General features: G+C 53.7%; 1 protein-coding gene across 1 annotated transcript in view; it reads left to right on the top strand.

Annotated features, from left to right (window-relative positions):
• Positions 1 to 25,498, top strand: part of ATP6V0D1 (ATPase H+ transporting V0 subunit d1) — a 43,145-nt gene that overhangs the window by 7,396 nt on the left and 10,251 nt on the right. The window contains exon 2 of the mRNA XM_032157657.2: positions 19,940 to 20,111. Coding sequence (XP_032013548.1) covers positions 19,940 to 20,111 — 172 coding nt within the window. The remainder of the gene's footprint in view (positions 1 to 19,939; positions 20,112 to 25,498) is intronic.

The following is a 25,498-nucleotide window of genomic DNA, read 5'->3' as shown; positions in this document are numbered from 1 at the left end:
TATCACGAGGTCAGGAGATCGAGACCATCCTGGCTAATGTGGTGAAACCCATCTCTACTAAAAATACAAAAAATTAGCCAGACATGGTGGTGGGCCCCTATAGTCCCAGCTACTCGGGAGGCTGGGGCAGGAGAATGGCATGAACCCGGGAGGTGGAGCTTGCAGTGAGCCGAGATTGCACCACTGCACTCCAGCCTGGGTGACCGAGCGAGACTCCATCTCAAACAACAAACAAAACCACAAAAAATTAGCTGGGCGTAGTGGCGGGCACCTGTAATCTCAGCTACCTGGGAGGCTGAGGCAGGAAAATTGCTTGAACCTGGGAGGTGGAGGTTGCAATGAGCTGAGATTGCACCACTGCACTGCAGCCTGAGTGACACAGTGAGACTCCATCTGAAAAAAAAAAAAAAAAAAAAGTCCTAAAACTGATTGTGGGGGTGGTTGCACAATTCTGTGAGTATACTAAAAACCATGAATTGTACACTTTAAGTTGGAAAATTGTATGGCAAATGAATTATATCTCACTAAAGCTGTTGCCCCCCCACCCCCCCCCGCCCCAGCCCCAAATTAGCCAGGCCAAGAGGTGGGAAGAGCATAGGGAGAAGGAATGGCATTAGTAGTCTCAGAAACATGAAACTGCCTCGTGCATGACAGCAGCCTTGGGAGGTAGAAGGAGAAAGTAGAGTGTGTGCCGAGGGTTTACAGCAGCGAGGTCTGGATAGATGCATTGGGCTGGTTCCTGGAAGGCTGTGGGTGTCTTAGAAGGACATATTGCTCAGGAAGGATGAGAGTTATGGTAAAAAAAAATTTTTAAAAAGAGAGAGATTCTGAGGTTAAGGTTAATGTGTAGGAAATATCTTGTTTGGGATTTTCTGTGTATGGTCTTGCCTGGAAATTTTTTTTTTTTGAGACGGAGTCTCGCTCTGTCGCCCAGGCTGGAGTGCAGTGGCGCGATCTCGCTCACTGCAAGCTCTGCCTCCTGTGTTCACGCCATTCTCCTGCCTCAGCCTCCTGAGTAGCTGGGACTACAGGCACCCGCCACCACACCCGGCTAATTTTTTGTATTTTGTTTAGTAGAGACGGGGTTTCACCGTGTTAGCCAGGATGGTCTTGATCTCCTGACCTTGTGATCTGCCCATCTCGGCCTCCCAAAGTGCTGGGATTATAGGCGTGAGCCACCGCGCCCAGCCGCCTGGAAATATTTTATACATTTCATTTTGTTTGTCAAAGGAAACTCTATTGAATTGGTGAAATTAGATGACCACAACTTGGACAGCAAGATGAGCTTAGCTCAGTCCCAAATTCCTCTGAGTCAAACGTGATCCAAAGGAAGAGATGACATGGTACTGGCAATCTAGTGACTACAAGCAAGAGAGAGGAGCTGGGGGCTCGGGGAGGGCATTGGAAGAAGGATGTGCAGAAGGCAACAATGGAAGGAGCTTTTACTCTGTGGAAGGAAGGGAACGAGCATGTTGAGTTGTGAGAGCCTGGGCCCCACACAAGCCTGAAGTTTTTCCCTCATGTTGGCCCCACTGCCCTGGGCAGTGGCATTGCTGCACAAGGAGACCCCAGTGCACAGTGGCGGATGAACTGGAATGGGTTGGTGGTGGTGTCTGGCAGCCTGCTGCACTCGTTGCTCCCCTCCAGCTTGCTGCTGCTGCCGCCTGCGAGGATGAGGCCCCAGAGCAGGAATGGAGGCTAGGGCTAGGCAGGGGGGAGGTTTGGCATCTCGCTGTCATGAGCCAGGGTGGGAACCTAACCCCTCGGTGGGTGAAGAAATGGGGAATTGTGGAAGAGGTAGGGTTGGTGGTGTGATACAATTAGAAACTCACTGGGCCTGGCGTGGTGTCTCGCGCCTGTAATCTCAGCCACTTAGGAGGCTGAGGTGGGAGAATCACTTGAGCCCAGAAGTTTGAGGCCAGCCTGGGCAACATAGTGAGAACCGCACTCCCGCCCAATCTCTAAAAAAATAATAATATTGGAGGCTGAGGTGGGAAGGTCACTTGAGCGTGGGAGGTTGAGGCTGCAGTGAGCTGTGATCACACCACTACACTCCAGCCTGGTCAACAGAGAGAGACCCTGTCTCAAAAAAAAAAAATTAATAATAATTAATTTTTTAAAAAAAGAAACTTGCTCTGAGGGAGAGGATGGTTAATCTGTACAAAATTACAGCTAGATAGGAGAAATAAGTTCTATACCATAGGGTGACTATATTTAACAATAATTTATTATATATTTTCAAACTGCTGTAAGAGAGGATTTTGAATGTTCTCAACACAAAGAAATAATAGGCCACGTGTGGTGGCTCACGCCTGTAATCCCAACCCTTTAGGAGGCTGAGGCAGGTAGATCGTTTGAGGTCAGGAGTTCGAGACCAGCCTGGGCAACATGGTGAAACCCCCATATCTACTAAGAATACAAAAATCAGCCAGGCATGGTGGCACATGCCTGTAATCTCCAGCTACTTGGGAGGGTGAGGCAAGAGAATTGCTTGAACCCAGGAGGCAGAGGTTGCAGTGAGCCAGGATCACCCCCACTGTACTCCAATCTGGGCAACAGAACCAGACTCTGTCTCAAAAACAAAGAAATAATAAATGTTTGAGTTGATGGATATGCTAATTACCCTGAATTGATCATTACACGGTGTATATATGTATCAAAATATCACATGTATCTTATAAATATGTGAAATTGTTACACGTCAGTTATAAACAAAAAAGAAACTTGCTCTGAGGCTCTAGAGGATGGATTTGCGGGAGCAGGCCAGAAGCAGGACACTTGCTAGCCGCTCTTGCAGCTCTCCAGGTAGGAGAATATGGACTAACCAGGGCTGGAGTGGAATGAGGGGGGATGAAGGACCAGGTCAGAGATCAGCTTGGGAAATGAAACCCACAAGATTGGTCCAGTTTTTATTAGATGTGGGGTGAAGGGGGTTAGAAGTCAGACTGCTGGCTTAATAAATGACTGGGTGGATGCTGGAGATCCTTTTGAGATGGGGGCTACCAGAGAAGGGTTAGGAAAGTTAAGGGTGCAGATTGCGGTGTGGGAGGGGAAGTATTCTATCTCAGATGTCTGAGGGAGTCCGGCAGGCAGTTGGCTGTGTGAGGAAGTAACACTAAAGATATTAACCTGGAAGTCACCAGTACACTGGCTGGTAGCAGTTAGGCCCGCGCCAGGCCATCTGTTGGCTCGTAGCCAGGGCAAGCCTGCCTTGGAAGCCTAGCTCTGCCCACAAGTCCTGCCAGGAGGCTAGAGAGCAGCCTTAACTGTGGGCCAAGTGGACACAAGTGTGGCCTAACGAGGACACCTGGCATAGAGCCCAGTTTGGCAAGCGGAGCAGAGAGAGGGACAGCCGGGCTCTCCCTCCAGATTCCTGCCGTGTCTCTTCCTGCATGATGCTGGGGCATGGTGGCTTTTTGTTTTCTTGTTTTCTTTTTGACTAAATATAATTTTTTAACTCCAAAAAGTTGGTAGAAGGATGACTTGGTGTAGACTCTCCAGGGGGTATACATTGTCACCCCTTTGTCAAAACACTGCATGTGTATACCGTGTGACCTGCAACCCAACTTACAAGATTGTGTCCCGTAGATTAGCATGGGATAGCATGTACAGAGGTGTTTACGCCAGCCTTGTTGGTAACAGCAAACTACTAGAACCAATGGGATATCCAGTGATTTGGTTATGGTCTGGTTAAATAAACCGTGGTCTATTCTTACAATGGAATGCTACGAGAGAGTGCTCAAAGCGTGAAGTTCCATAAGGGCTGATTTAGAAATATATTGTTAGGTGAAAAGTTGCAAAGCGTTACTTGTAATCCCATCTTGGTAGACTACCAGATGGACATACACATGTTTTTGGAAGCACAGGCGCCAAGTTGTCTTGAATGACAACCTCTGGGGAGAGGGATTTATAGAGGCTGGGAGGGGGAAGGTTTCAATGTTGACTTTTTATGTACTCTTCTATTGTTTAAATGTATTACAGTGAACACATTTTATAATTTGAAACATTCAATAAAGATATTTAAGGAAAATTAGGACATATAGGTAAGCAAAGAGAAGGGTACCCACACCCAGCAGCCATCAAAGCTGAGGCCTGTGCTGGAGAGCCTGGGACCTTTGTGGTCCAGGTTTTGTTTCGCAGCATTGTAGGGCTGGTCTGAGTCTTAGGGAACCCCCATGAAGCCACTTCTCTTTACACCTGAAGACTCCCAAGTCCGATGGGGGTGCTTGAGGGCCCAGGCCAGAGCTGGACTCTTCTCATGTCAGCTGGACAGAGCTGCAGGGCCCCTGTCCAGGTACAGCTCCTGTGAGCAGGTGACCACCTAACTGGCTGTTTTTCTGTCTGTCCTTTGCCTTTTCCTCCTGACCCCCATTCCTGTATTCCCTTTGTTGGTTACATCTTGCACTGGCATATACTTTAGCCCGATTTTATTATTTATTTATTTTGAGAAGGAGTCTTGCTCCGTTGTCTAGGCTGGAGTGCAATAGCGCAATCTCGGCTCACTGCAACCTCCGCCTCCCGGGTTGAAGCGATCCTCCTGCCTCAGCCTTCTGAGTAGCTAGGATTACAGGCGTGTGCCACCATGCCTGGCTAATTTTTGTATTTTTAGTAGAGACAGGGTTTCACTGTATTGGTCAGGCTGGTCTCGAACTCCTGACCTTGTGATCCATCTGCCTTGGCCTCCCAAAGTGATGGGATTACGGGTGTGAGCCACCGCGCCTGGCCTTTAGCCCGATTTTATCTGAGAAGCTATTTATGGTCAAGTCAGTAAGAGTCCCCACAGGAGCCAATAACTGCTGTTTCCAAATCCCTGCCACAGGATGTCTTGTCAGAACTTGCTCTGGTGGGTGATAACATATACTTTTTCTTGGGTTTACTCAGCGATTTCTTGGGCCTGGTTTCCGAGGTGGAGCCAGTGCATGAACCCCTGCTAGGCCTTTTGAAGTACTCTTAGCATAGGCAGATGTCAGCCATTCAGGGCCCTTAGTAATATAAGGTTTTTGGGTGACTAGGGTTTCTTGATGGCAGAGACGGAAATGCTTCAACACCTTATTTTAAACATTGCATAATACACTTCTGGAATATATTAGTCTCATTTCTCTGCTTGCTTGCTTCCTTTTCTTTCTTTCTTTCCTTCTTTCTGTTTTTTTTTTCTTTTTCTTTTTGAGACTGGGTCTCGCTCTGTTGCCCAGGCTGGAGTGCAGTGACCCAAACACAGCTCACCGCAGCCTTGACCTCCCAGGCTCAAGCAATCCTCCCACTTCAGCCCCCCAAGTATCTAGGGCTACAGGCCTGCACCACCACACTTAGCTAATTTTTGTATCTTTTGTAGAGAAGGAGTTTTGCCATGTTTCCCAGGCTGGTCTTGAACTCCTGGGCTCAAGTGATCCTCTTGCCTCGGCCTCCCAAAGTACTGGGATTACATGCATGAGCCATCACGCCTAGCTCCTTTTCTTTTTTTAAGACAGGGTCTCACTCTGTCGCCCAGGTTGGATTGCAGTGGCATGATCATGACCCACTGCAGCTTTAACCTCCTGGGCTCAAGTGATCCTTCTACCTCACCTTCCCCAAGTAGCTGGAGTACAGGCATGTGTTACCATGTCTGGCTAATTTTTTATTTTTTAGTGGAGACAGGATCTTACTATGTTGCCCAGGCTCCCTGCTTTCTTAAGTGGCACACACTGAACATAGCAGAGTCTCTCCTGCATTAATGGCTGTTAGACTTGGAATGAGATGGAACAGAACCACTGTCCCTGAGGGCCCAGGTCTGCCTCCCATAGTTTTGTCTGGGGCCTTCTGTCAGGCCACCCATTCACTCTTCCTGCTGTGGTCAGGATGCCTACTATAGCACCAAGGTCCCCTTCCCAACCTGTAGCTGCTCTTGGGCTTTGAGCTCAGTGGTCAGACACACTGCCGCTTGTTAGGAGGATCTGCATCCAGAATGGACAGGTGCAAGGACATGATATGACCGTCTGTAAGTCATCTGCACCTGCTCAGGGTCAGGACCCTAGGGCCCCTATGGGTTGCCAGAACCTTTCTTGAGTTCTGTGTGGAGCCAGGCATCAGGCAGACCATGGCTCCCTTTCTGGACAGCTGTGTGATGCAGAGATGTATTTGCCCACTTGTAAAATGAAACAGAAATCACTTATTCGTAGGTTGTAAGGATTCAACAGCACAGTCCTAGCCAGAGTGGATGCTCAATAGATGAAAGTTTTTTTTTTTTTTTTTTTTTGAGACAGGGTCTATTTGTCGCCAGGTGAGTGTAGTGGGGATTTGGTCATGCAACCTCCGCCTCCTGGTTCAAGTTCTCCTGCCTCAGCCTCCTAAGTAGTGGTTACAGGACCCACCACCATGCCTGCCTAATTTTTGTTTTTTAGTAGGGGGTTTCACCGTTTGGCCAGGATGGTCTCGATCTCTTGACCTCGTGATCTGCCCAGATTACAGGCATGAGCCACTGCGCCCAGCCATGACAGCTCTATTGTCACTGGCCACTAAGCTTTGGTGGTGTGGGGGAGGAAAAGCCAAGTCTCCCCCCGCCAACCCCAGGGATGCACCATATCATAGATTTCCCTGTTTCTGAGTTATTAAGCACTTGCTTTTATTAGACACATACTAGGCAGTAGAGACAAAAGGAGTTGAGACTTAGATAAAGGGAACTGGAGACTTGGGAGGGTCTGGCAGAGAGGGAGAGCAAGAGTGTAGAGGGCTGAGGATGCCCATGCTTCCCTCCACGTCCCCTTCAGCCTTGTCCCTCCGAAGGCTCTGTCTTCACTCATGCAAAACAGACCAGTTCCTTATGACCAACTCAGGTCCATGTGGTCTCCGGTTTGGCTTTCCAGGCTTATATCCACCTACTGTTCTCTTTCTTTTCTTTTTCTTTTTTTTTTTTTTTTTGAGACAGGGTCTCACTCTGTTGCCTGGGCTGGAGTGCAGTGGCTCCATCATGGCTCACTGTAGCCTTGACCACCTAGGCTGCAAACCACGCACCACGACGCCCAGCTGATTTTGTTTATTTTTGGTAGAGACAAGCTCTCATTATGTTGGCCAGTCTGGTCTCAAAACTTCTGGGCTCAAGTCATCTTCCAGCCACGGCCTTCCAAAGTGCTGGGATTACAGGTGTGAGCCACTGCGCCTGGCCAACTCCTGTTCTTTTTTTTTTTGAGACAGTTTTATTCTTGTTGCCCAGGCTGGAGTGCAATGGCACGATCTTGGCTCACCGCAACCTCTGCCTCCTAGGTTCAAGTGATTCTCCTGCCTCAGCCTCCTGAGTAGCTAAGATTACAGGCATGCACCACCATGCCTGGCTAATTTTGTGTGTGTGTGTGTGTGTGTGTGTGTGTGTGTGTGTGTGTGTGTTTGTTTACTAGAGACAGGGTTTCTCCATGTTGGTCAGGCTGGTCTCGAGCCCTCGACCTCAGGTGATCCGCCCATCTTGGTCTCCCAAAGTGCTGGGATTACAGGTGTGAGCCACCGCGCCTGGCCCAACTCCTGTATAGAGAGGAATGAGACATTCCTGCATAGCTCTGTGGGTACCTGTAGTCCCACTCCCTCAGAGGTTGATGACTGGGAGATGCTGACCAGGAGTCTGAGGCCGTGATTAAATTGGAGGGATGTGTTGAAAGGGAACTGGAGCTGGTGTACCCTCTTCTCACCAGAGGGGCCCCTCGCTGTGGACAGTGCCATCCTCCCTTCCACCACAAGGGGGTGCGCCAGGATCACTCCACTGTCAAGGAGCCTGGGGAGGGAGGTGTGGCTGGACCCCATAAGTCATCCAGGCTCTCTCTCCTCCGCTTTTCCATGGGGCAGCTGCCACCAGTACTGTCCCTTGGGTCTCTGCCCTGGGCTCTACTCCCTCACTTAAGTCCCAGTTGGCCTTCTCAGATGAGGAAGGGCTTGTCACTGAGTGTCTCCTGTCTGTGTACCTCTACCCACCCTCACCTCCCTATGCCCTATCTTCCTGGGTTGGGAAGGAGAAGGCCAGGGGACATTTCCTGATGCTCTCTGCCTTGGTGCCCAGTGCAGGCTGCTCCAGCCTTGCCCACCACACTGTCCTCATTTGCCCTCACCTGGGTCATGCCAGCAGCTCAGAGTTGGAGCTGTAGGTACAGCACAGTGTGCTATGAACCTAAGGGTCTTGGGAGCTCCAAGTAGGCGCTTGAGGCAGCCCAGGGATCAGGGCTACACTTCTCAGGCTCCTAGAACCATGCACCTCCCTAGGTAGTTACCACTCTTGTCTTGCCACCCTGGCCTCTCCAGGAGAGGGAAAATTTGTCTTCAGGACAGAGGATGAATTTTTCTCTCTCCTCAACCTCATTTGGCACTCCCTCTGAGGGGCATGTAGGATGTATGTGGCATGTATAGGCACATATATGCAAGGTGACTCCGGGAGATGCCGAACCAGGCACCTGAACACCATGTAAGCACTGCAGGTCCACACGGTCAGGCTGGCGATGGGTTATCATCAGCTGATTGACAAGTCTCTCCTACCCTGTACCCCAGTTTGGAGGCCTCTCCATTAGCCTCCTTGGCGTCTGCCTCATCCAGCACCTACTCCCTGGCTGATGTTTTAAAAAATCTATCCTGCACTAGAATGTTCCTCCTTTTCAGAGTCAGGAAAATCAAGGCCCCGAAGGGTGCTTTAGTAGGCTAGGCTGCTGCTGTGTGGCCTGGGCACCTGCTATGTGTGTCCAAACCTAGCAACTCCCCTGAAGAACCAAGGAGTAGGCACGAGGGACAGGGCTGGGGTTGCCCCTGTGTGAATGTGGGTGGTCCTGAGGACTGCTGGGCAGATTGGTGGCAGGGGAAAGGAATATGTGGAGGAGCAGCCCTGACTGGTGCTGGACACTGCTTTCCTGGCTAGCTCTTGCCTGGCCCTGGGCACTTGCCCAGACCTTGCCCCGCTTTGGATGCTCAGGCAATGGTTTTCAGGCCTTGACCTCAACAGAGGCTTTCATTCTTGGCTGGTGGATGGGGCTTTCCCCTCTGAGGAGTCATCTGAAACTCAGCCTTTACTGCCTGCCCCTGTCCCTGTGCTGGTGGCCACTCAGAGGCTCCACAGCCCCAGGGTCTCCCCTGCAGCTGTCATCAGTTCTTCTGAGGCTGCTCCATGGGTATCCAGGCCACTGATCTCACTGGGAGCCCCTGAGGGGCCCTCAGGGGCTGGGTTGCAGGGAGTCAATGTGGTCTGGGCCTGACAAGGCTAGAACAGTGTCATAGCTGGACAGGCTCCTGGAGGTACCGTTATTCAGCTCTCTTCATCTGGGAAGCTGGGTCCAAGGTAAGGCCCAAGGGCGTAATTATGGTCTCCTGACACCTGTCTTGGCAGTTCCTGTCCAATCACTCTATGTTCTTTGATTTTTTTCCCCCTTTATCTATTCTTTCATTTGTTCACTCAAGGATGCCTGGACTATATCTCTGTGAACTGGCCCTCAACTCAGGAAGGGGTAGTTGCGCAAAAAGGACCCTGCTTCTGGGGCCCTTGTCTTTCCCTCAGGCCTTGCCACATGGGATCTAGCTTGGAACTTGAAGGGTTGGGAGCTGATGAATACAGATGAGCTGCAATCCATGATGTAGCACACAGGGCCCTGAGGCTGCCAGGTCATGGGTTCAGCTCTGCCTGTTTTCCCGTGCCCCCAACCCTTTAAGCTTCAAACTACATACCACATCACAAGGCCTGGGGTAGCACAGGGTCCTGGAATGTCACCCTTCAGTATCTGCCCAGGCTCCATGCCTCTCACCTCCCCCAGTGGCTTCAGTCATTTGGACCTAGCTTTCACTGTGTGGTCCAGCAGGTGACCACGTCCCTCCCAGGGGCCAGCCCAGGTCCACAGCACCGGCTCACTCTGGCATGTTACTGTTGCCCCCACACCTGTCCCACAAGGCCCTTGAGCAGGGCCGCTGAGGGGAGGGCTGAAAGGCAGGGTGGGTGGGGTCCTGGGGGTGCTGTACTGGACCAGGTTGTATAGTTACTGCTTCTGCCATCTTCTTGCCTGGACCAAGCCTCTTGGCTCTGCCAAGGAAAGGTATGGGATGGATTAACTCTACCTCTGGCTTGGGCTGCTCTGTCCAGTTTCTTTTTTCTTCTCTTTTCTTTTTCTTTCTTTTTTTTTCCCCCTCCTTCTTCCCTCCCTCCCTCTTTCTTTTTTCTTTCTTTGTTTCTTTCTTGAAAGGGTCTCATTCTATCACCTAGGCTGGAGGGCAGTGGCACGAACACTGCAGTCTTGACCTCCTGGGCTCAAGTGATCCTCTTGCCTTAGCCTTTCGAGTAGTGGGGACCACAGGCACGTGCTACCACACCTGGCTAATTTTTGTATTTTTTGTAGAGACAGAGTCTCTCTGTATTGCTCAGGCTGGTCTTGAGCTTCTGGGCTCAAGTGATCCTCCCACCTCAGCCTCTCAAAGTGCTGGGATTACAGGCATGAGCCACCACGCCCAGCCTCTGTCCAGTTTCCATGAGCCGCAGGGAATGGGACTTTATGCTGATAGTGCATGAGCTCACAGCCCCAGATGAGGTTTGATCCCACGATCCCAAACACAGGGCCTAGGTCAAAGCAAAATGAGTATTTCCTACTTTTCTCCTTTGGGCTGGCTCTAGGCACCATGGAACTGGCAGGATGCTCCAGCCAGGATCCAGCCTGACCTGCTTATTCTCACTGAGAACAGCCACCTCTAGGGAGCCCTAGAAATCCCCTCCACCTCTACCTGAGTGAGCCCCAACTTTCCTTCATGTCCTTCCTAAGATGGCTGTGCATGTGGAACAGGAGCCCAGCATCAAGAGCTGACAGGATTGCTCACGTGATGCAGGCCAGCAGACCCAGAAGCTAGACATGGGCATGGGCCAGGTTTTTTTTTTTTTTTTTTTGAGACAGTCTCCCTCTGTTGCACAGGCTGGAGTGCAGTGGCATGATCTTGGCTCATTGCAGCCTCAACTTCCCAGACTCAAGCCTCCCAGGTAGCTGAGACTACAGGCACGTACCACCACGCTGGGCTCATTTTGTTTTATTTTTTGTGGAGACTAGGTCTCACTATGTTGCCCAGGCTGGTCTCAAACTCCCTGGGGTCAAGTGATTCCCCCACCTTGGTCTCCCAAAATGCTGGGATTATAGGTGTGAGCCACCGTGCCCAGCCTCGGCCAGCTTTTGAGCACAGCACATTGCCATAACTGGCCTTCCTTGGGCTACCTGGCATCTGGCCAGGCCAGACCACTTTACCTCTTACTCATGCCCAGGCAAACTCACATCTTTGGGAAAATGAAAAGAAGCTCTTCACAGCTCCAGATCCACCCCAACCTGCAGGTTCTATAACCGTGGTGGCAAACCTGGAGAAGAAAGAGCTTGCTTCGGTCAAAGTGCAGGGCATTGACAGAGGAGAGTGCGGCCCCCACCTGCCAGGGTGAGGCTGGGTTGTCTGATTCTCAGGCTGGGCTGTGGCCAGGGAACATAGGAAAGCTGCTCTGCAAGCCCTGTGTCTCCTGGGACATGCCAGTCCCATGGAGCCTTCGGGCCTGGGTGGGGACGGCCTGGTGACGGGCTGTCCAGGCGGATCTCCACTCAGTCAGAGGAGAGCTTCTTGGAACTTGCCCTGGGTGCAGCAGTAACCAGTTCTGCCCCTCCCTTTGGCACATGGGACTGTCGCCTGCCTGGCACCCTCCTGACTGTCAAATGAGTTGACTTCCTCCTAGGATGTGAGAAATGCTTTCATCCTCCCAGCCGCAGGGACAAGGTGTTCCTGAGAGTATGAGGGTAATTAAATGTGTCTCTGCCACCACCTGCCACCTGTCCCAGAGCAGGGAGTGGGGTGATGAACCCAGGGCAGACATCCTTTTGCTTCCTGGACTTGGGAGGTGACTCTCCCATTTGATCCCTGTGTCTGATGTTGCTGGTGGTTGGTGCCACTGGCCCCTGGTGTCAGCTGGACCATCTCTGCAGATCGGCCCCATTCCCCTACTGTGAGTGCCTCACCTCACTGAAAAACCTCTAGCATGAAACAAAATGTGGGTCCAGGGACCGAAGAAGGAGAACTTACTGTCTTTTCCCTGCAGGAGCTCTGCCTCAGCCACCTGAAACCTAGTAACTTGCATGTGACCGTGCCAGCAGGAGACTCCAGGTTCTTCCCAGGACTGCTGGCCTGCCAGCCCAGAAGTTTCCCATGAAGCAAGAGCTGCCCTTGGCTATACTACCCCTGCCTGCTCCTGAGACCCTCAGGGCAACTCAGGGTGTGGTGGGTGGTGCAGAGTTCTGTCCTTGCCTCTGTCTATCCAGGTTGCTGGGGCTGCTCAGAGCTCTCTATGATCTTGCTGATAGGTGAGATGTAGGTTTGGGGACAGGAGCCCCGGCTCTTGAGCCAGCCCTGTTTCTCTTTCCCCAGGAGATAGCAGAGTGTTAGCATGTTCATGCTGCACAAGGTCCCCTGCAGGCTTTATGACAGGGAGGAGGACATGCTAGAGGCCTGGGAAAGGGTTGGGACAGACCATGGAGAAGAGGAACAGGTACCTTCTGTACAGGACTTAGTAGGACAGCCTAAGCAACAGCCTGGAGTCAAGGCTACACCCTGCTGGGCTTATGGTGTCTGCCAGGAGAAATGGACTGTGGTATGCTGTGCTTAGCTCTCTGTAAACCACTGCCTTTGCTCAGTGTCCATGCAGTGCCCTGGGAGGCTGGCACTGCAGAACCTGTTAACCCGGTGACTGGCCAGGGGCCTGGTTCCGGAGAGATTCCACAAGTATTTTAGGGCCAGTTTGTAGACAGGATTTGAACCCAGGTCCTTGTGGCTCTGAAGCCCAGATTCTTTCTCCCCTGTCCCACTCAGCTGCCTAAGGAATGATGTCTTGAAGCCAGTGATCTGGCAAAATGGATCTGCAGAGGGGGCTGGGGCTGTGGGATAGATCAGCTGATGGGTGATGGGTGGGCCTGCACTGGCCAGGGAAAGGTGCCATGGATACCCCAGTTGAGGGTGGTAGTGCCAAGGCTCTGGATGGGGAATGGCAGATGGCATTGGGGGAGGGAGGAAAGCTGGCATTTGATAGGAAGTGTTGGAACTTGGGGTTACTTAGTCAATTGGTGTTATGTGAGGTTTGCAGAGAGCCTGCGAAGGGCCCTGGCAGAGGCCTGGGGGCTGAAGAGGACACTCATACTGTGCTGCAGGCCCCAGGTAAACCCAGGGTTAATGGCTTCCATGCTGTGGCTCCCACACTGAGAGTTCCAGATGTGGTGCTCTGACCTTGCAGATCCAGCCAGCCAGTGCACACATCTGCTTTGGAGCTGATATGTAAAAAAAGGTCTCCTCCCACCCCTGAGCCTAGGGAGGAGGTCAGGCGCAGCACATTCACCGAGGAGGGGCAGGGCAGCTCTCGCTTTGTTGGGCCACCAGCCTGGCCATCTGTCCACATCGGTCCATCTGTCTGAGTTTTCCTACTTTGAGCCAGTAGAAATTGTAGCATTGGAGGTAGAGCCCAGGTCCAGTCCCTTCAAAGCAGACTTCTCAGCCAGGCCCAGGGGAGTGGTAGAACAGGCTCCAAGGCTCTGTCACCCTTGCAGAGAATGGCATTGTGGGCACACCAGAGTCTAGGGAGCATGTTCTCACATCTGGTTCCATTCAGTGGGCCTCAATTCCTGAAAACCCCTGAGCTCCCCAGGAGAGCCTCACTGAGTGACCTCTGGAAAAGCAGAAGTAAAGTCTGGAAACACTTTGTCCTCTCACACTCTGCTGTGGCCAGCTGGCCAGCAAGACCCCTCCATGGGCTGGCCATGAGGCCACGGGGGAGCCTCGAGCGGGGCTGCCCCGCCTAGTATGCTGGCCAGAGGCTGCCTCCATGCCTACTGGGCCCTGGGGCATGTGGGACCAACCTTCTGGCATGGGCCAGGACCCTCCTTTCTGCCTCCCTGTAGCCCTTGGGGAGGAACTGCAGAGGCCTGGGGGCTGAAAAGGCCGTGTGCCATCTGACCCTAGGAGCCCTGGAGAGGCTGAAAGATCCCCTTCTGAGTTGGCAGGATCTGGGAAAAGTTTCAGGAAGTGGGCGGGGGCTGGGCTGCCCAGCTGCCACCTCTCAAGGCCTGTCTGGGGTTGGCTGCCAAGCCCATACTTTGTCACACAGAGAGCAGAAAGCACTGGGCAGGCTGAGTGTCCCATGCCCTCCTACTAATCAAGGGCTAGGGTGATAGGGGTGCCAGCTGGGGCCCAGTGTGGCCAGCCTGAGTCTGGTGCAGCCTGGCGACCCCTGAGAGGGGCAGCCATGCCAGGTGGGTCTTGGGCTGCAGCCTTCCCAGGCCTCTTCAAAGACCTCAGCTGCTCCTGCTGGAGCCAGGGCAATGGTCCTTGACGCAGGCAACCTCAGGGTGGACAGGGCTGGCCTGTGGAGCGGGAGGGCAGGGACTCTCACTTCCAGGCTGGGGGTGTGTCTTCCCAACCCAGCCTCTCTGTGGGCCTGAGAAAGCAGCACTATTTCCTGCACTTCAAGGGCTTCTCTTTCCGGCAGTCTGTGGACTTCCCTAGAGCACTTGCTGGAGCAGAGATCACAGGAAGGTCACTCCGGCCAGCAAGTAGCACTGTTAGACCAGTCAAGGGCTGAGGTAATGCTAGGGCTGAGGGCACGGGGCCTCACAGGCTGTGGGGGAGAGGCAGAACTCCAGCTTCAGGGCCACATGGACTGCTGGGTGAAGGTGACAGCGAACCGTTCAATTTGGAGGACTTCATTCTGGTGATGGTGTGGAGAGTGGTCTTGGGAGTAGGGAGCCAAGATGTGGGGCAGAAGGCCTGGGTAGTGCCAGGAGATGGAGTTGGGGGGAGAGTCATCTGAACATAGGGACAAGAATGTGGGAAGCAGAGGAGGTGTGGGAAGGTCTTGGGGTACAGACTGAGGAGCAAGCCTAGGCCTGAGGGAAGGCTGGAGACACTGGGAGACCAAGTTGGTCTGCTGCTTCTGAGTTGGTGTTTAGGTCAGACAGCAGAGAGAACTTCCTGAGAGCAGCAGCATCTTCTTGAACATGAGAAATCAGCCTTCAAGGAAGTCTTTTACTGTGAGAGATCCCAAGCTGGCCAGACATTCCTGGTGTTGGGCCATGGATGGGAGGATTTGGGGTAGACAGCTGGGCTTGTGGGTAGACCAGAGCAGTCCCCCGAGTCTGTGCTAGCCAGAACACTGCTTGCTCATGCCTCGGCCAGGCACGTCTGGGCCTCTCAGTGGCCATCACTGAGGCTGTCAGGCTGCTGAGCCCAAGGCCCAGAGCAGAACTAGCCCCTGGCTTCCCAGAGCCCCTGCCGTCCTTGGCTGCCCTCAGAGGCTGGGCCAGGGCTGGGTGGCCAGGTCTCCCACAAAGCGCTCAACAAGTTCCAGGCCTCTCCTTCTGTGCTTAGATCCTGCTCCCAGTCACGTCCCCTCCCAGGCACATCCCCTCCTCCGCATCCCTCAGAGAGCAGGAAGCTGGGGAGGAGGGAGCATCCCAACCAGCCTTGTCCTAGGCCTGACCAGTACTGAATTAGGGCTTGGGGCTGCCAGCCACTGGGTCTGGGAGCTAGGTTTCTCCAATAGGGCCAGAGCTGGTTTAGAAGCCCTGTGTGGTCTCCTCATGGGTGAGCTGAGGGTTCAGCAGGCCTCCTCCTCTAAGTCGCCTTCTTGGCTGGCAGGCTGTCCCCCTTCCCTGGGTCACAGGGAGATGTGGGGTTTGGCCAGGGAAAGTGGTCTGGAACAGCCCTTTGACATCGTCCCTGGGGGCTTTTAAAAAATAAGTTTCCTGGTAAGGAAGACTCCTCAGGCCTTGGGCAGGATTCTCAGTAGAGTCTCCCGGGTTTGCTCTGATCTGACAAACGCCAGCAGAAACCACCCAGCCGCCTGCGTTCCAGCAGTGCTTGGAGCTGTGGCTTCCCCAGATGCAGCGTCAGCAGAATGCAGCAGCCAAGGCACAGGGGTGTTTGCTTGGAGGCCCGTGCTGAGCCCAGGAGTGGGGGGCCTGCAGAAGAGAGCCCGCTGTTTGGCTTTGCCCCCTCATTCACATGCACACATTCCTGACTTCTCTAGGAATGGATGGTGCCACAAGGGATGCCAGAGGGACTTGTCCCTGAGTGATGACAGTCCAGTGACAGTGCTGATGGTCCATGCCTGTCAGGTGAGCAGTGAGTGTCCAGGCTGCCTCTGAGGAGGGGAAGAAAGCATGCCCTGGCTTCTCTCACCCCTCTGCCACCACCTGCCAGCTCATCTGGGACTGAAATCTGTCTGGACAGCTGAGTCTGTATCTGAAAAGCCTGTCCTGCGTCAAGGGCTGGGGAATAGAGCGGTAAAGGAGGTGCAGAGTGGGGAGGAGAGGAGGAGACCAGATCTGGGGACAGATAGAATCCCCCAGGCCTGCTCCACATCCCAGCCCCTCTACGCCCCAACTTTGGGACTCTGGACAGGTTTCATGTTCTGTCTGATTTCTGTTCCTGAGGCTGAAATGGGCATGGTTGAGAGGTCCAGCACACAGGTTGCTCCTGGCATGGCTGAGAACACCGTACAGCCCATGTGTTTCCAGTTAGAGTAGATCTGGGTTGCCTGCTTCATGTTGGGATGAGGGGACTCCCCCCTGACCAGTGCCAGGTGTTGGATAGAGAGTCATGGAGGCCTAGGGAGGGGAAAGGTGCTTGGCAGTGGGGAAGTTGCTGAGCTAGGGAGAGAAGCCATGCGGAGCAAAGTGGGAGGCTGGAGCAGAGGAAGTTTCATGCTGCTTGAGAGCTCATGAGGATCCTGAGTGGGAGGTGACAGCTCACTCGGGGAAGCCTCCCAGCAGCTTGTGCCAGGGCCTGGAAGAGCAGTGTGTACACAGATGCCCGGGTGAGGCCCAGCCCCTGGTGCTTTGGAGGGGAGGGATCAGGAGGCCAGACCAGGGTCCAGACTCCCAGTCCCAGGGAATAGTGGAGTCACTGGCAGGAGTGCCACCACCCAAAGGACTGAGTTTTTCCCTGGAGCTCACCCTGTACATCTGGCCTGGCTTCTAGGCCCAGGCTATAGCTGAAAAGGAAGAAGTCTCCTGGCCTGAGAAGGGCTCTTGGCTGGCTGCAGTGGCTGTGTGAATAAGCAGACAGGTTTGGTCTGGCAGCTGCCTCACCAGTGCCTGGGTCTGACCCAGAGAACTGTATTCCAGTCCTGGCTCCCAGCTGCCATCTGCTCTGCAGCTTCCCCTAGTGGAGATTTCAGCACTTGCTAGGCCTGGGCCAGAACCCCAAGTATATAAAATCAGAGCATGAACATGACTTTGATAAATTAAGAAGGCTTCATTTTAATACCACAGTAAGAGGAACCAGTTAATATTCTCACCATTTCACATCCACAAAAACCACATCAGGGGCATTAACAATCTCAGTTTTGTACAAATCATGTTTCTCTTAAAAAGACTTGCACACATGGCTTATGCCTGTAATCGCAGCACTTTGGGAGGCTGAGGCAGGTGGATTACGAGGTCAGGAGTTCGAGACCAGCCTGGCCAACATAGTGAAACCCCGTCTCTACTAAAAATAAAAAAATATTAGCCAGGCATGGTGGCATGCACCTGTAGTCTCAGCTATTCGGGAGGCTGAGGCAGGAGAATCCTTTAAACCCAGGAGGCAGAGGTTGCAGTGAGCCGAGATCGTGCCACTGCACTCCAGCCTGGGCAACAGAGCAAGATTCCATCTCAGAAAAAAAAAAAAAAAAAAAAAAAAAAGGCTTGCACACTTGCCCAAGCTCAAGGATATTAAAATCTAGCACATGAAACCCACTTCTAGAGGTAGAAATACAGGCAATATATTATTTCAGCAATGACCATCAATTACAGTTAAGAACAGTTAACAACCAAATGGGTAATGAAATACTGCAACCACCCAAGTTTACTGAGCAAAGCATCTTTTCTCACCCATGCCTTATTCTAGGAGTAGCTGGGGCTTGGTTAGACGTGGTGAGGATGTGAGAAGAGATCCCAGGGCAAGGGCTCATTGCAGATGGCCTGGGGTAAGGATGTAAGAGAGTGCACATCCCCCAGGCAAAAAGGCATTGGGGTTCACAGAGCAGAACAGGGGCTGGTGGCTTCTGCCTGCCTTGCCTGGCTATCTTTTCTATGCCCTTTTGAGTGGCCATAGGAGAAAAGTAGTGGTCAATTGCAGAGTAATGGTGAAGGCAGCAGGTGTCTCCTGCAGGCCTCAGGAGGTTGAAGTTCACTCCGTGAGTGCCCAGGAGCCACAGAGGTCATGAGTGTGGCCTGCCACCAGCCCCCCAGAGATGCAGGTGGAAGGCGTCCATTCCAGAGACCTGTGCATACCCCTATCTCCAACGTGCTATATTCCATCTCTCCTTTAGCACGCCTGACTCCAGGTTGGGGCTGTCTTCTCCTGATGGAGTACAGCAGGAGGGGCATCACAGGGGTCCCCTAAGCTTGTAGAGGGTTTATATGCCCCACTTCCCTTCCTCTCTAAACAACCCAGGCTAGCATGGTCTCCTGAGCCTCAAAGACACCTGGGGAGGCCGTGGCCAGGACAGCATGTGGAGGTGGTCCCAAGTGCAGCTCCGCCTTTGATCCCCTGGGCAGCCTCCCCAGGGGACGGAGAGGCATGTAGTCTTCCAAGCCAGCCTCCGCCAACATGTGCCTGGGTCTCTTCTCAGCCATTGTCCTTGGTACTGTCTCCAGGGAGCTTCTGTGTCCTGTATCAGGTGGGATAAGTACTACTAAGAAGAATAACACAAGGGACAGTGATGGGCTGCTGGAGAAGCCTCTGAAGAGGGGGCGTGTGAGGAAAGATGTGAAGGAAGGGAGGGAGACAGCTCCACTTTCAGGCCAGGGGACAAGGAAGGGCCCTGAGGTGGGGACGTGGCTGGGGATAGTGAGCATGGGGGAATGGCAGGACCTGTCAGAGAGGTAAAGCGGGGACGGTGGGACCATCACATGAGGGGTCCGGAAGGGACTCTCTTTCTGAGTGAAGTAGGAGTAGGGGAGAGTTTAAGGCCAATGAATGGCATGGTCTGCCTTGTGTTTTAAAAAGATCATTCTGGCTGGCACATGCCTGTAGTCCCAGCCACTTGGGAGGCTGAGGCCAGAGGACCACTTGAGCCTAGGAGTTCAAGTTCAGCCTGGGAACATAGCAAGATGCCATCTCTTAAAAACAAACAAACAAACAAACAAACAAAACACTCTGGGAGACTGTTGTTAGGTTCTCATCGGGATCCCACTGCCTCTCCCCTGGCCTGCTTCCCCCGGGCCCTTCTACTCTGCCTCTCCTTCCTTTTCCCTCACCCCGTCTCTGAATGCTCAGGAAAACCCTCAGGATTGGTCTGCCTGTCTCCAGCCACTCTAAAGGGACGCTCAGTCTTTCCTGCCAGCCTCACCTCCCCCGCATGCCACTCATTTGCCCTGCAGGACGCTTGTCACTCACACCATCCTCCTGGCTGTTTCCTTTGTACTTTCTTGCCCCTGCCCTTTGCTGTGGCCCAGCCTTTTGTGGCCTTCTCATCTTCTCAGTCTGATCTTTGGTGCCCTCTCCACTCCCACAGCTTCAGGCATGTCCTGTATTTCATGTGCCTCGGGGTGTGTTGGCTTGCCCCTCTGACCCTGAGGCCCTGGAGTGCAGGGCTCATGACTTACCCTGCTCTAGGTTAGGGCCAGCCTACAGCTTAACATACAGAAGGGCTTCAAAGGCTGTGGGTTGTGGATTGGACCTTGGAGTTTCCCAGGCTGTCTTGTCATCTTGGGGAGGAACTATTCCTCTTATGCTCGAACTTTGGGGCTCCATGTGCTGGATTGTGGCCCAAAGATCTGGTGCATCTCCAGGGCCTTAGCTGATTGCCCTGTGGTAGGCCCTGAGCCAACAGGGAGATGGAGGTCAGGGTAGTAGCGGGACACAACTGCAGGGGAGAGCTGGGGCTGAGTTGGGGTGGGGATGGGGACTTGGGACCCTTGGGGAGGCCCAGCAAGGCTAGCCCTTACCCCCTGCCCTTGGGTTTCAGACTTGAAACTGCATCTGCAGAGCACTGATTATGGTAACTTCCTGGCCAACGAGGCATCACCTCTGACGGTGTCAGTCATCGATGACCGGCTCAAGGAGAAGATGGTGGTGGAGTTCCGCCACATGAGGAACCATGCCTATGAGCCACTCGCCAGCTTCCTAGACTTCATTACGTGAGTGTGCCTTGTACCGCCTTCTCCTCTCACCTGGGCAGGATAGCTACCCCTGCAGAAGCTGGCCCCAGTGTGGCTTAGGCTAGTTGCCTTCGTGCCTGTGTCAGCTGTCAGAGCTGATGGCAGCTCTGTCAGGCCAGCTGTCACAAGGCCCTACCTTCAGAGTCCTCCCTGACTGTGTGCGTGGTCATTCAACAACCCTGGACTTCCAGGCCACCACCTATAAAATGGGGTCACCAGCACGTTCACTACTGGCTGAAGATATGGTGAGCAGGCAAGAGTGTCCCACGCAGTAGTGCTGGATGAAGCCTCTTCCCTCAGTCACATAGACTGGGGCAGGGAAACCTGGGAAGGTGGGAGCCCTTTTTCTTACCCTACAGCACCCAAACAGAACACTCACCAGGCCCCAATCCCCATGCCAGGGTTCAGGTGTCAGGGGATGGACAGAGCTCTGAAAGGCCAAGGTCTTAGGATAGGCCCATTCTCTATCTGCTCTGACCATGGCCCTGGGTCTCAGGGAGATTGGGTTGGAGTAGAGTTAGGGAGCAGGCTGAACGTCTAGCTGCCTTTCTCAGTTCTGACGCAAGCCCTCAGGAACTCAGGTGGGCAGGCCCCCATTCTTATGACCCTTGGCTGCCCCAGCTTCTTCATTGTCTGACCCTTGGGCACAGCTCTGCCTTCATCAAGCTCCTGGAGAAGCTGAGTAGAGGAAAGGACCTTGGGATCTGCAGGCTCAGGGAGGGCACCTGGACTGCACAGGGAGGTAGAGAGGGTCCCTTTGCAGGGATGTCCCAAGAGCCATGAGCCAAGTCCTGGTGGACAAAGAAATAGCCCCAGCCTAGGTGGTGGCCCCACAGGGGTAGTGAGCAGAGGCATGCTTGGTGGCTAGCATCTAGGAGAGTACCCTGCATTGGCAGAGTGTGAGTGTGCAGTATGGTGAAGCATTTCCCTGAACTCTCTGGGTATTGACTAACTTTTACCATTCCTTGATTATGGTGCCCCCACTCTCCTCCTTGGGACCTGGCACACCTGCCCCACTTGTCCCTACAGAGACAGAGTTAGATGCCTGCTGCCTGACCTGATTCTTACCCCCTGCAGTTAGGAGCCACTTGCCCAGGATCCACTTGCTCAAGGAAGTGCTGCAGCCAAAGGGCTGCATTCTCAGGCAGGAGTCACAGGCTGGGACACCTGAAGGGCCAGGGAACATGCCCAAGCTAGGAAGCAAGCCCTCTCCTGGCCACAGGCCTCCTTTCCTGAGAGCCTTCTTGCTGCCCTGGCCTCCATCAAGGTATGCCAACATGGACCTACTGGGGCAGGAGGCTGGTAATGGGGTGTCTCTTGTGGTGCCACATTAGGGGTCACATTGCAGCTCCCCATCTGTTGATCATTCCCTGGCCTTGGTCTCTGTGTTCCTTGCTGCAAAGCCAGAGCTGAGGACATACCAGGAAGCAGTACATTTGTTGCCAGAGCCCAGCCTGAGACTTGTTTGCACAAGGCTGCTTCAGCTTCCTAGTGAATGTTCTGGCCTTGCCAGCTAGGCTGGCCAGAGGAGGCCTGACCCCATGCCCATGGTCAGAGGGTAGATGTCACCCATCCCACTGCCCACTAGCCCACCTGCCTGTGCAGCTAGCCTTTGGCCTGTCTTGGTCTTAGCCTGCCAGGCCATGAAACTGGAGAGGGCTCTGAGCGTGACTGAGGCCGCACAACCGCAGCTGGAGGTTGGCTGCAAGCACCAAGGGTGCTTAAAGCAGCCAAGTGCTGTCCTGTGGCAGGCTGTCCGAATCTGCCACTTCCCACCCCTTCCATTCATGGGTGATTGTGGCTTCCAGTCCTACCAGCCACTCACTCCTGCCCTTACTCAGGAGGAGCTCAGCAGTCACGTGTCAGCCCATCAGGGCCTGTGTCTGCTTGGTCCATGACCTCGTCATCTCCAATGACCTGCTCCTTTGCTCCTCTGGTCTGCACTTCAGCCACCCCCACTGATGGCTGCCCAGGCCCATGTCACCACCTGGAACTGCTCCACCCCTGAAATTGCTGAATCAGGCACCCTCTCTACCCACAGGCTTTAGGCCCTCCAGCCCACTCTCAGTCCCTTGTGGGACACGGGTTCCGGACTCAGCGGGACACTAGGCCTTGCTTCCTCCCCTGCTACCCCTTCTGTCTTCATTTCCCGCCCTCCCCAGCTGAAGTTCCCTGGTCCATCATTCGAGCACTTTTCTGCCAACATCCGCAGCTCTCTTGGCCGTCCGACTCATGGTCCCACCCGGCTGGCAGCCCCCCAGCCCTGGAGGAATCCCAGCAGCCTCCAGCCTGGAGCCGCCCTCCCCCTACCTCCACTGCCGGGAGGAAAGCTGGGGAAGCCAGCCTTGAGGGGGGTCATCCTTGCTGCCAGGCATGCATGTTCACCCTCTTAGCCAGCCTCAGCTTGTTTCTGCCTGGCAGCCTCTGGCTCTACCTACTCAGCACCCTGCAGACCCCACCAGCACTGCAAAGACCACCTTCCCGTCTTAAACACCATTGCTCTCCTGCCCCCAGCCTCCTCTTGGGCAGATGGCCCACCTTCTTCACAAAGACAGTAGAAGCCAATATGCCTCCCAGTGCTGCTTCTGCCCCCCTACCCCCGAACCCCATTCCAATGGCAGAAGTGCCCTTCCTTTTCTCTTGGATCCTTCCACCAATGTTCTGAGTGCCCTCACCTTACTCCCTGGATGCCGAGTGGCCACTCCTTTGCATTCCTGTCTGTGCAGGCACCTTCCCTTCCAAATTCTTCTCTTCAGTATCTAAGCAAGCTCAAATAATGAAAAATCATCTCGTGGGACCTAAACTTTTACATTCACTGTCTGTTCCATCATTTCCCCTCATCCCTCGAGCTTTCAACAGTCCCGTCACTCCACCACAAGGCCCTGGCTAAAGCCACCCCGACCTTCATGTTGCCAAGGTCTCCAGGCGTGACTACTATGCGGTGTCCACCTCCCAGCCCCCTTAACTATTTCTTTGCTCCCATGATACCTCTCTGACTTAACTCCTACCTCTCTGGCCACTCTTCCTTCTCCACTCTGCCCCAGCAGGCCATCCCCAGTGTGTGTGTGGAGTGTTGCAGGAAGGGGTGAAGCCTTCCATAGAGGCCTGAGCTCCCTCAGGCTGGGGCTCATGATTGGCTTCCCCGAGGAGGTGGCTAGTTTGGCTGAGGGGAAAAGCATTTAAGGGAAGCATTGGAATAGGGGGGTTTTAGGTTGAGGGAACTATACATGTCCTGAGTAGCGAGCATGGTGCACCTGGCTCTGTGCCCCACACAACAGCCTCCAGGTATGGCGCCCACTCTGGGAATGAGGAAGCTACCCTAGAAAACCCAGAAGAATGTACTCAGAGAGGAGAGTACAGTCCTCCAGGCAGTAGAAGCATCAGCGAGAGGACCTGTCCTGGGTGTGAAGACCTGAGGGAACAGTGCCCTGACTGCCCACAGACAAAGTTGGCCCAGCTGGGGACAGAGGTTGGGACCATCACAGAGGTCACCTTAGCTCCATACCTCAAGGCCTCATAGTTGCTTTTGGAGCTGCCCCAGGCTGGCTGGAGCAGGCTTCTGCCAGGAGGTGATGAAAGCAGGAGCTGGCTGAGGCTGCCTCTGCCCTTCTGTGTGAGAGACAGTGTCCCCTGCTTTTGTAGGTCCTGGCCAGCCTTCAGCCACACACATAACCAGTACCTGCTCTGGGCCAGGCCTGGGGCTGGGAGGGAGATGCCTGGATGCAGTGGGATGGCACCAGTGATAGAATAGACAGTGCCTGGAGAGGACTGTGAGCAGCTTTAGCAAATGGAACTGGGGGTCACAGGTGGCTTCACAGCATTGGGAGGACTCCAGGATCAGGTGGGGATAGAGAGGCCACTGGAGAGAGTAGGTGGCTGGAGAAGAGGCAGCTGTCTGGCATGAGGCAGCTCTCTGGCATGGGGCCGACAGCCTGAGTGAGATAGGGCCCCTGAAGTGGACTGTAGTCATGTGCTCTTGAGAGGATCTGGCTCAGTTTCATGCCACTAACATGTTGTTATGTCACCGTGCCCAAGCCCAGTCATTACCTTGCTGTGAGACTTGGGATAGTGTTTGTCAGGGTTTTTTGGCCTTGGAGGGGACTTTGATCTGGGCCATTCCATGATGTTTTCCCTTGAGAGAGTCGGTCCTGGAAGAGAAGCTGAGAGACTTGTGGGAGGAGTGAGTGTGGCCTCTGGGGAGTCCCAGGTGGGCTTTAAAGGCCTTTGTCTTTGAATGAGTGAGCCTCCCTGGAGGGGGCCTAGCCCAGGTGCCCATTGGCAGAGCCTGGGCTTGGGTAACCTGCACCACCTGGGGGATCTGAGGGCCCCTATTTCTCTTGTGTCAGGGGCCTCAGTGCCACCAGCCTGGAGTGGGCAGCTGGAAAGAGGCTTTGTCCCAGGACAGTGGCCTCAAATGCCTAATGGGCCTGTGAGCACATCTGTGATTTTCTCCAGGACCTGTCACCCCAACCTTGGGGCCCTGCTTGGTCACAGAGGGGCATCAGGTTCCTCTGGCCCCCACTCCCCTGCCCAGTTCCTGTCTTTGCTATCTACAGTCACTGTTTCTGGGTCCATGGCAGGACTCTGCAGTTGAGGGCTGTAGGCCTGCTGTGGTTTTGGGGTCCTGGGCTAGACCTGGCTCCTGCCTTGAAGGAGTGCCAGCACTTTCACTCTTCTCCTGGGCCTGGGGTCAAGCATGCAGGAGCTCCGTGAGGCCCAGAAGGCTCAGACCAGGTGGAAGGACCCAATTGGGCCTCGGGGAGAGGCAGGACTTTTATGAGCAGGTTAGAGCTCACTATCTCTGTTGGAGCCACACCTCACTCATATGCTTTTTTTTTTTTTTTTTTTTTTTTTGAGCTGGAGTCTCACTCTGTCGCACAGGCCAGAGTGTAGTGGCATGTTCTCGGCTCACTGCAAGCTCTGCTTCCCAGGTTCAAGTGAGTCTTCTGCCTCAGCCTCCAGAGCAGCTGGGATTACAGGTGTGCGCCACCACACCTGGCTAATTTTTGTATTTTTAGTAGAGACAGGATTTCACCATGTTGGCCAAGGTGGTCTCAAACTCCTGGCTTCAAGTGATCCACCTGCCTTGGCCTCCCAAAGTGCTGGGATAACAGGCGTGAGCCACAGCACCCGCCCTCATCTTCTATTTATTTTATTTTTTGAGATAGGATCTTGCTCTGTTGCCCAGGCTGGAGTGCAGTGGCATGATCATAGCTCACTGCAGCCTTGATCTCCTGGGCTCAAGTGATCCTCCTGCCTCAGCCTCCCAAGTATCTGGGATTACAAGTGCATGCCACCACACCTGGCTAATTTTTTTGATTTTTTAATAGAAATGAGGTCTTGCTATGTTGCCCAGGCTGGCCTCA

This window comes from Hylobates moloch, unplaced genomic scaffold (assembly GCF_009828535.3).
Source record: "Hylobates moloch isolate HMO894 unplaced genomic scaffold, HMol_V3 SCAFFOLD_6, whole genome shotgun sequence".
NCBI classification, from domain to species: Eukaryota; Metazoa; Chordata; class Mammalia; order Primates; family Hylobatidae; genus Hylobates; species Hylobates moloch.
Note: the sequence above shows the minus strand (reverse complement) of the source record. Positions and strands in the feature narration are given on the sequence as shown.